The following is a 9,828-nucleotide window of genomic DNA, read 5'->3' as shown; positions in this document are numbered from 1 at the left end:
AACTTTTGGCATTTTGCTGGTTCATTGAAGATACGAAACTCATGGATTTTTCTGCTCAGGTTGGCTTCAAACCACCCTCATCACATCTCAGTCTTCTGGGTGGCTGATTACAGGTATGAGCCACTGGCACCTGGCGGAAGTTCAGGCTTTTCTGACATCCAAATCCCATTCTTCTTCCTGTTCCTCTGGGACAAGGGATGCTGGGAAGAAAGAATTCCTGCTCTCCTCCACCACTAAAGCATACATATTTCTGCTGTCTGCTAAATGCTACCACCATTTGGAGTCTAATCATCTTGTTATTCCCTTTCTGAGATCAATGGGAGAAGCCAGGGAATTCACTGAATGGAAGGCTTCTGGGTAGGCCTTTCCTAAAATAATGAGGTTCATAACCAGGAAACAGGAATATGGAAAGTATACAGTAGTTATAAAGTGCCACTCTGAAAATGTGAATGCCAAGATGCACAGGAATAGTCCTAGAGCCTTGTTGGCTAAAGGCTGGGACCAGATGGGCAAAGCACCATACCTCTGCTGTGTAAGACAGAGGCTCAGTCCAGGCCTTTTAACCCCACTTCGTCTCCATAGGCCCTGAACCTGAGAATAGCAAAAGAAGCCCAAAGGGAAGGGGTCAAGTATTGATGTGGACAGATGTAGAGACCTTCAGAGGTTGAGGTAATAACACTGGATTCAGCTAGCCTGGTTGGGCTAGACCACCACCACTCTTACTGGGGTCTCGCTGCCATCACTCTCACTGTTTGGGGAGAATAATCTACTTACCCTGCCAACAACTCTCAATGAACACTTTTGTCAAGCACAGCATACCAAGAACCATAGAAATGACTGAAACATAGTTGCTGACTTAAAGGACTTACAAAGATGGGAGCCTGAAGAGGGAAGGAGCAAGGAGCTAGGGACTATCCAGATGGGTTTGTGTTTTTTTGTTTGTGGGTCATGGAGCTTGAACTTTGGGTCTGGACACTACCCCTGAGCTCTTCAGCTCAAGGCTACTGCCCTAGCCCTTGAGCTACAATGCCACTTCCGGTTTTCTACATGCTGGGGCTGGCTTTGAACCGTGATCCTCAAATCTCTGCCTCCTGAGTAGCTAGGATTATAGGTGTGAGCCACCATGCCTGGCTTTTATGCACATGTACTTTTTAAAGGAGGAATAGTTTTGAGGCAGGGCTGGGAAGGACATTTCAGGGCAAAGGCTCCTGAGCACATAGGAAGCAGATCACTGAAACAGAGGGCTAAGTGCAGGGCAGGGCCTTAGAGTATAGGTATGGGGCCTTATGAAAGTTCACCATGATGCTAGCTTGACCAACTCAGGAAGTTACAGTGCCCCATGGAACGTATAGTAGTGTGTGTGTGTGTGTGTGTGTGTGCCTGCGTGCGCACACACGTACCCATGCATGTGCACATGCACATGCATTTGCTTATAATACTGTAATTTGAATTCAGGCTTTGCACGCTGACTTAGCTTGTTCGCTCATGTCTGGTATTCTACCACTTGAGCCACAGCTCCACTTCCAGTTTTTTTTTGTTGGTTGATCGAAGAGTCTCATGGACCTTTTTCTGCCTAGGCTAGCTTCAGTGATAAGCTAGGATTACAGGTATACGTCATCAGCACCAGGGCATATAAGATTTTACAGTCCAAATTAGGGGCCAGAACTTGAGGCTATTTATTCCATAGCCAGAATACAAGGCCAGAAACAATGTAAACAATGAATATATCGAATATTCAAATATTCTAATATCTCAAATAAATGACTGCTTCTTGTCTAGAGGCCCCTAAGGCCTGTTCTGTAGGTGCTGACTGTGGGCGCACTACATTTTAAACAACTATTGTCTTAACTAATGGTCATTCAGTATTTCGTATATGCACTCACATGCACCAACATCCATAGGTACTAGGGCTTGTATTTAGGACCTGGCTTTCTCACTCAAGGATGGTCCTTTACCACTTGAGGTGCAGCTCCACTTCAGGGGGTTTTGCTGGTTAACTGGAGATAAGAGTCTCAGAGACTCTACCCTGGCTGGCTTTGAACCACAGCCCTCATTATCTTGGCATCCTGAGTAGCTAGGATTATAGGCATGGACCTGCAATTACAAGCTGATCATTGCCCAGTAAGCAAATGCTTTAAAACACTTGCTTCTAATACTTCACCCCTCCAGATGTGAAGGATGTGTGTCTTGTGTGCTTAACTGTGAGCAGATGTGACTGATGGGCTCTGCATAGGTGGGGTATAAGGTCATGTCCCAGTTGCTCAGGGTCCCAGAACCATGGAGGTCTCAGAGTCTCACCTCCACTGAGAGGGCACTGGCAGGTTGCTGCAATACCTGCAGAGGCCTCTCCTGCGCAAACTCATTCTGACTGAACATTAGGATTGATGCTATGCTGTGGGAGCAGGAAGACTGAGACCCTAAGGGAGCTTTAACAGATTTCCTGGTGCAATGCCAGTCAAACAACAGAAGAAGTTTGTAATAAACCATTGTCATCCACCCGAAAGGACCCTATAAGCATAGACCCAGTTGAGGTGTGGGCTGAAGGCTGAGGAATACAGAACAGCTGGTGAAAAATGAACTCATAGTATTCAGTTAGACTCAGTTCAGATACAAAAAGATTGTGGTTTCTACCCATGTTTGTGTATGTGCAGTGGGAAAGTAATACTTTTTCTGAACAATTTTTAAACTTTTGTCTTCAGGCTGGCTCCTAGTTAATATTCATGAAAATACAATCATAGTAAAAATAATCAAGCAAATGCCTTTTTCAGGCAACACATTTTTTCTTCACTCTTGCTACAATTCCCATCTCTCCCATGATATCCTCTGCCATTAGTTAAGTATGTAGCCTTTCAGACATTTTATGCATCTTCCTATATAGTTTGATTCCATATGGCTTTATTTTACATTAAGACTCTTACCTGCTGGAGAGTGGTGGCTCATATCTATATTCCTAGCTACTCAGAAAGCTGACCTTGGAGGATCATGGTCAGAATCTAGCCCGGGCAGACGAATCTGAGACACATATCTTCAATTAAAGAGCAAAAAGCCAGAAGTGGAGCTGTGGCTCAAGTGGTAGAAGGCCAGCCTTGAGTGAAAAACCAAGGGAGTTCACCCTGACCCTATGTTCAAACCTCAATATAAGCATTAAAAATACTGTATTAGTTGTATATATATATATATATTCAAGCAAATACACAATGTATATTCATCTAAACAGAGACAAGAAGTAAATTCACTGTTTTCTGGGTAGTGCTTACATCTGTGGATATGTACGTAATTATGGCAGTGAGGAATTTCATCTACATAATTTTTAAATTTATGACAGATCAAGAGTTTGACAGAAATATGGAGCAAATACTGGCAAATGTTTTTATCTGTTCATGGTGTGAATGGGAAGTTCTATTTCCCAACAGCAATTGACAATTGAGGTGTGTATGCCTGCCAGAGAATACTGAGGCTTTTACTGAGGTTCTTGCACTCTTACCTGGCTATTTGCTTTAGGGTAGCACTCTAATACTTGTGTATCACACCTTCACTCCCAACTTTTTTTTGACAGTCCTGTGCTTGGGCTCAGGGACGGAGCACTGTCCTTGGGCTTTCTCAAGGCTAGAGCTTTACCACTTGAGCCACAGCACCACTTCTGGCTTTTCTCTATGTATGTGCTATCAAGGAATCGAACTCGGGTCTTTGTACATGCTAGGCAAGCATTCTACAACTATGCCAAACTCCTGGCCCCTCCCAACCTTTTTTTTGATGCTTAATTGGAGGTAAAAGTCTCACACTTTTTTAAGCTGCATTTGAATCAGTCTTCAGATCTTAGCCTCATGAGTAGCTAGGATTATAGGCAAGAGAAATTAGCACTGACTATCATTTTTTAAGCAAAAAAAAAGTGACACAGCTTTATTTTTTACCCATTTTGAGAACTACTATTTCTTCAAAAGTGATTTTAAATCTTTCATCTTTGCATTCAGTTTGGACTTTACCACTGTTCTGTATTTTAATCACGTTTTCTCTTGGTTTCTTTCAGACCTTCCTTCTTTCTATACCTAATCTTCCTCTTGTAATAGACACATTTTATTCCTACTCTAAATTTTTTTTTCTGATTTTGGAGTTAGTATTTCCAGTCTTGGCACAACCATTTCAGACAAAATCAAACAACTCTGTTTACCATGGAAAACTCAAAGAACTTTAATAAGCTTTTATGGCAGACACTGCAATTACAGGAACATTAGGCCATAACATGCAACAAAAATGCTTTTTGCCTTTTGAACATATTTAACAGATAAACTTGACATTACAATTAACAACACCAGTCTATTCAAGAAAACAAAGGCGATTTATTTTAGCACTCAGATTAGAAAATGTATGCTCTTACAGCGATCTCAAGTAGCATTTAGAAAGTTTAATTTCCCCTTCTAACCCCTAAGAGACACCATGAATTTGAACGCAACCCCACGCAACCGTTTCTACAGTGAAAATGATCAGATTCAACAGCTTTAGTTTAAGAAAACGCTTTCATTTGTGTTGTTAACTTTGAGAGGGCTCTGCACTTTTAGGTTTCAGATAGGGAGAAGAATTAGGGTGGGATTCAACCTTGGCATTTAGAGAGCAGGTGGGAACATGCAGCGGCACACGGGACAGGTCCCGGACTTCTGAAGCCAGATGGACACACATGGCTTGTGGAAGTAGTGGTGGCATGGTAGCTCAGTTGCCACCTCCCCCTTCACATACTCACTGCAACAGATAGGACAGCACATTTCCTGACCTACTGCATTCTGATCTTCAGTGACCAGGATCTCGGGGAGAGTATCAATGCTCTCCTTATTAGCTGGTGGGTTGGCCACCTCCACATCCACGGCAAGGGACTCCAAGTGTGCGAGGGCGGTTTCCATCGCCTGGGCCAGGCGCTCTTCCAGAGCCATGTAGGTGAGGAACTGAGGATCCACATAGGAGATGGCCTCGGCCACTCCTAACCCATCTGCAAATCCATCAAACAGGCTCCAATCCACTTCTAAATCTTCACTCACGCTGGAGTCATCTTCAAGGTTGTTATTCCCATCTAACACGAATGTTCCAGGCTGAATCACAGGGGGACGGGGATTGCTATCACCCTCACTGCTACTCTCATTCTCGCTGTATCGGAGCCAAGGAATCTCTACTGCTCCCCGGGGTGTCTGCTCCTCTCTTCTAAGAGATGGCTCTTGAATTTCCTCAATGTAACTATTGCCATTGGCACCGGCACCAGTGCTGGCACTGGTGCTTTCGCTGGTGCTGGCACTAGCGCTAGCACTTGCACTGGCACCAGCACTGGCACCAGCCATGGCACAAGCCCCATCTTCGGGGTCAGGGTTGCTGCTAATGGCAGCACTCACATTCACTGTAGCTTGCTGGGGCTCCTGCTCTTCCTGCTTCCCTGACAGTGTCTGCCAGCTTTCTCCACTGGGGGACGGGGGCAGCTCTCGATTGCGATACCTACAGCGCAGAGTGGCTATCCACTCTTTCTCACTGTCCGAATCGTCATCCATGTATCTATAGTAATCATCATACATACAGAAGTCGGAGTCAGGCATGATTCGACGGCGTCTGGGCCCCTTCTCACGCTTCCCTTGGCCAGCGATCCTCCCTTCTCTCATGTCTTCTGGGTACTTTGGTTCAGAGTAGCTGCTGGAACTTTCACCTCGGCCTCTTCTTGCCATGCCATTGGGATAGGCTTCATCCTTCTTGGCAGCATCCATCCACCTGGAAGTACTATGCGGCATATCATCATCATCATCGGTATCAAAAAATATTTTTGGTTTCATGCTTGGCGGTGTCACATTGCGGACTTTAGGCCTCACCACGGGTTCCTCAGTACTCTTAGGGGTGTTTTTCCCACCACCATACACACTCACAGGAGCCCTGCCAGGGTGCACAGGCAAACTCTGACCTCGCCTCTCCCTCTCCAAGTTGTCACCTCTTCTAGCCCCCTTGCCTTCAGCAGAAGGCATGTAAGATGCCGCACCATTTTGCTTTGGATACTCTGCTCTGCCAGCAGAGTACCTCCCAGATGGGGCTGGGTCACGTTCCTCTCTCCCATTACGGTTATAACTAGAGAAGTGGGCATGTGCCCCCACCACATTAGACCTGGCCCCTTTCTCTTGGTCATACACCTTGTCATCCTTAAACTTGCCAGTTTTCCCTCGTACTGGCAGTCGTTCCACAGGCCCAGCCCCCTCCTCTTCACTATCATCTACCACAAAAGTGTCAACATGTCCATAAGCCATTCCTCGTCGGCTAGCGGAAGCCCTGAACTCTCTGGGCGGATACCTGGCATAGTCCTCATTTTCAACACTCAAGCTGCTTCCAGAGGCTTCTCGGTCGTCCCAACGACGACGACGGCTGGCAGAAAATGGTGATCGGCTCCTCTTGGACTGACTGGGAGTTGACCTATGCATTGGTACTTTGGATGTTGTCTTTTTCTGGCTGGCAATTCTGCCTTGTTGGCCCTTGGATGGCCTGTAAATGACAGAAGCACACCTTCTTACATATCCCCGGCCTGTATGGGATTGATAGCCTCCTGTTGATTTGGGTCATATAGAGTTGCTAGATTCCTAATCCAAAGCTCTGATTTAGGAGGGGTTTCAATATAGCTACGATGCACTCTGGAAACATTCTCTCTTTTCCTGCCCATATTTCTAACTTAGGAATAAAGTCAGTTCACAATTTAAAAAAAAATCTACTTTTACTACAGGAAGGAAATAATGGAAGGGGAAAGAGCCAGAATACATGGTTAATGTAGGCAAAATGATCCCAAATATTTGGAGTTCAGGAAAGGGAAATTCTGGGGTCAATGTGATAGAAGGAAGTCTGAGTAGATGCTTAGAATTTTGCCAATGTGGGAGTTACACTGTTGAGGTTTTAGGGGTTGTTTTTTGTACTGGTTCTGGGGGTTAAAATCACGGCTTTTTTTCCTAAGGCTGGTACTCTATCAATTGAGTCATACCTGTATTTCAATGTTTTCGTGCTTGGTTAGAGACAAGAGTCTCACAATCTTTCTTAAGCAAGCTGATTTTCAATTAGAATTGTCAGATCTCAGTCTCCACCGGTGACTGGCTGCTGCAGGTTTTTATGGCGTGTTTCCTGGAGCTTTTTTTTTCTGGTGAGCACTGCAGACACAGGAGAAATGCAAATTGGAATTGAGTAGAAAATATAGATCACTATGTGTAAATGAGCACCTACGTGTCTGTCGGGAAAAGGACAGATGGAAGGGACAAGTAATACTGCAATGGAAGGATGTGTGTATTTGTAGAAAGAGGGTGTTAGAGTAAGACCCCTTCTGGATATGGTATGCAAATGTCAGGTGTGGGTGGGGCAGCTGTAGAGGAGAGGGGTGTGGATAAATGTGTGAGAAATAAGGGAGGTGTGTGTGTGTGTGTGTGTGTGTGTAGTAGCTGGAACAGTGGATAAAAGCCAATGTTTATGTGTGTCACAGGCAGGGAAGAGGAAGAATATAGTGGCAGTGAGAGAGGTCTCAGTGTGTGTATGGTGTTTGTGTGTTTGTCAAAATGGGAGGTGACAAGGGAGAAACCGCAGCCGGTATCAATGAAGGGAGAGCTGCACTGGAAAGGGGTGTGTGTGGCTAGCGTAACAGAGGCCATCTGCACGTTTGAATACAGCAAGCAGGAAGGAGGTGGTCTGACAGAGATTTCTATTTGGAAGTAGAAATTATACAGAAATGATCAACCAGTGACGTATATATGCGCCTTTGGGGAATACGGAGCGCGGTCTTGAACAGCAAGCAGTGTGTAGTGACTGTAAATGTATGTCAGAGTTCTGTAATAGAAACATGTCATGTGTAGATGTGGCAGGCTGGAGGGTGACCCAGAGGGCTAGGCCTGTAGGGGTGGGAATGTGTGTGTGTGTGTGTGTGTGTGTGTATTTGCGTGTGGGCCAGAGCAGGCAGGGGGGGAGGGTAGAAGCTTCCAGAGATATGAAATAGGCCCGGCGCGGAGGGGCAAAGCACTAGGGGGTGCGTGATAGAGTACGCGCGTGCCCGTGTGCGCATGCGTGCTAAAGGGGATTTGGCAGGAATGGTGGGGATGGAGGGGCAGGGATGAGGCTGCTTCGTCAGGTTTCAGTGGGGGGGGGTGTGTTCGCGTAAGCGCGAGTGCGCGCGCTCGGCCTCCACACAGGAGAAGGGGGATGCAGTGTCATAATAAGAAGGGGGGCATCCTTACCAGCTGAAAGGGCAAACCAAATTTAGATGACACGTACAAGGGGGCCAAAGAAAATTAACGGCATACGTGAACATAGTTGTTTTCCCCCCCTTCTTTGGCGATTTTTTTTTTTACCTCAGAAATTCTTTTCCCGGCGACAAATATTTGCAGAAAAAAAAATCCCTTAACCACTTCTCGGTTGGCAAAACGAGTCCAAGATGGGGGAAGAAAGGCCGCGGAGCGTTCCTCAAGGGGGCCGCGGAGGGAGGAAAGGGGCGCGGAAGGGGCAATGGGCCGCGACCACCTCCCCAGTCAGTCACAGGTAACAACCGTCCACACGGGGCTAGGTGACATTGGGGTGGCCCCCCAATTGGGCTGTGTGGAGATACGGGTCTCCTCACTCTGCAGGCAGGTCTCCCTCGGTCCCACCCCCTTCCCAAGACGAAAACCCGAAAGGAGGTCCGTTGGCTCCCCTCATTCCCCTCACTCCGAATCCTCGCCCCGCTGCCCCACCACCCTTCCCATAGCCAGCGTCTGGCTAAATAAGGCACAACCTTCACTTACCTACTCCGGATAGCCACACACTCGACGGACAAGCAGAGCTCCGGGAGCTCCGGAACCTCCGGGACCTCCGGGACCTCCGACCGCCACAGCGCCAGTGCCTCAGCTCCGGACTCCAGCTCCTCCTCCGCCAGATAGCAACCCGACAGGCGGAGACTGCGACGGCGGAAGTGATTGTGACGCCAGACATAGCCACGCCCCCTGATGTGCAGCGGCGGGGAGGGGGGTTGGCGGCGCGCGCTCGGACGGGGGGGGGGAGGGGGGCTCGTGGAAGCAAAGAGCCGCTGGAGGCCTGCAGCACGTGGGCGTTACTGCTCGGGAAGGGAATGCAACGAGGAACCACAAATCAGGTGGACCAGAAGACATTTCATTTTAAGTGTTGAAATCTGCAAAGATACGAAAAAAAAATATCCAACGTGCATATATATATATATATATATATATATATATATATTTGCTTCAGGTTGGCTTTTTCATCTATTGAAATGAAATGTTCAAAATCAGTCTGACTAATTGCAATGTGACAGGAATGATATTACTATCTAATGCACACTCTACTTATGGGTGATAATTTCGGGATATGAAAAAAAAGGCAAGGCTTAGACATTTTAACCTGATAGTTAGAGAAACTTGAAACTCTTAGGGAATTGGTTGCTGCTAATCACTTTTCCACCTACAAAAATAGGTTTGAAGTGCCACACAAGTTCAATTTCTACTCATTATAACTTGTAATGATAGCTACTCAACAGGCTGAAATTTGAGGATCTTGACTTCCAAACCAGCCAAGACAACAAAATCCTGGAAGACTCTTATCTCCAATTCACCCTCCCCTCCCACAATATAAATGAGATTGTGGCTCAACTGGTAGAGCACCAGCCTTGAGTGGAAAAACCTCACAGACAGCACTCAAGCCCAATACCAGCACACACACACACACCCACACACAAAGAAAACAAACGACAGTACTCTCTGTATAAAAATCGAGAACACAGTAAAAAGCATCAGAAACAAAACAAGTTGTTTCATCCATTAAAAAAGATATGATCACAGAAATATGAGTGCCAAACAACTA

General features: G+C 46.3%; 1 protein-coding gene across 1 annotated transcript; it reads right to left on the bottom strand.

The window, feature by feature from the left end:
- Positions 1-4,163: 4,163 nt before the first annotated feature.
- On the bottom strand, positions 4,164-8,903 carry Pja1 (praja ring finger ubiquitin ligase 1). The gene is made up of 3 exons (XM_090325947.1): positions 8,760-8,903; positions 6,983-7,145; positions 4,164-6,495 (listed from the first exon to the last, which is right to left on the bottom strand). Exon 3 carries the CDS (start codon positions 6,432-6,434, stop codon positions 4,602-4,604), a length of 1,833 nt encoding a protein of 610 aa, XP_090182073.1. The 5' UTR covers positions 6,435-6,495; positions 6,983-7,145; positions 8,760-8,903; the 3' UTR covers positions 4,164-4,601.
- Positions 8,904-9,828: the final 925 nt, after the last annotated feature.

The sequence above is a fragment of the Megascapheus bottae genome, chromosome X, assembly GCF_031878675.1.
Source record: "Megascapheus bottae isolate mThoBot1 chromosome X, mThoBot2.hap1, whole genome shotgun sequence".
NCBI classification, from domain to species: Eukaryota; Metazoa; Chordata; class Mammalia; order Rodentia; family Geomyidae; genus Megascapheus; species Megascapheus bottae.
The sequence above is the reverse complement of the archived record's forward strand: the minus strand, read 5'-3'. Positions and strand labels throughout refer to the sequence as shown.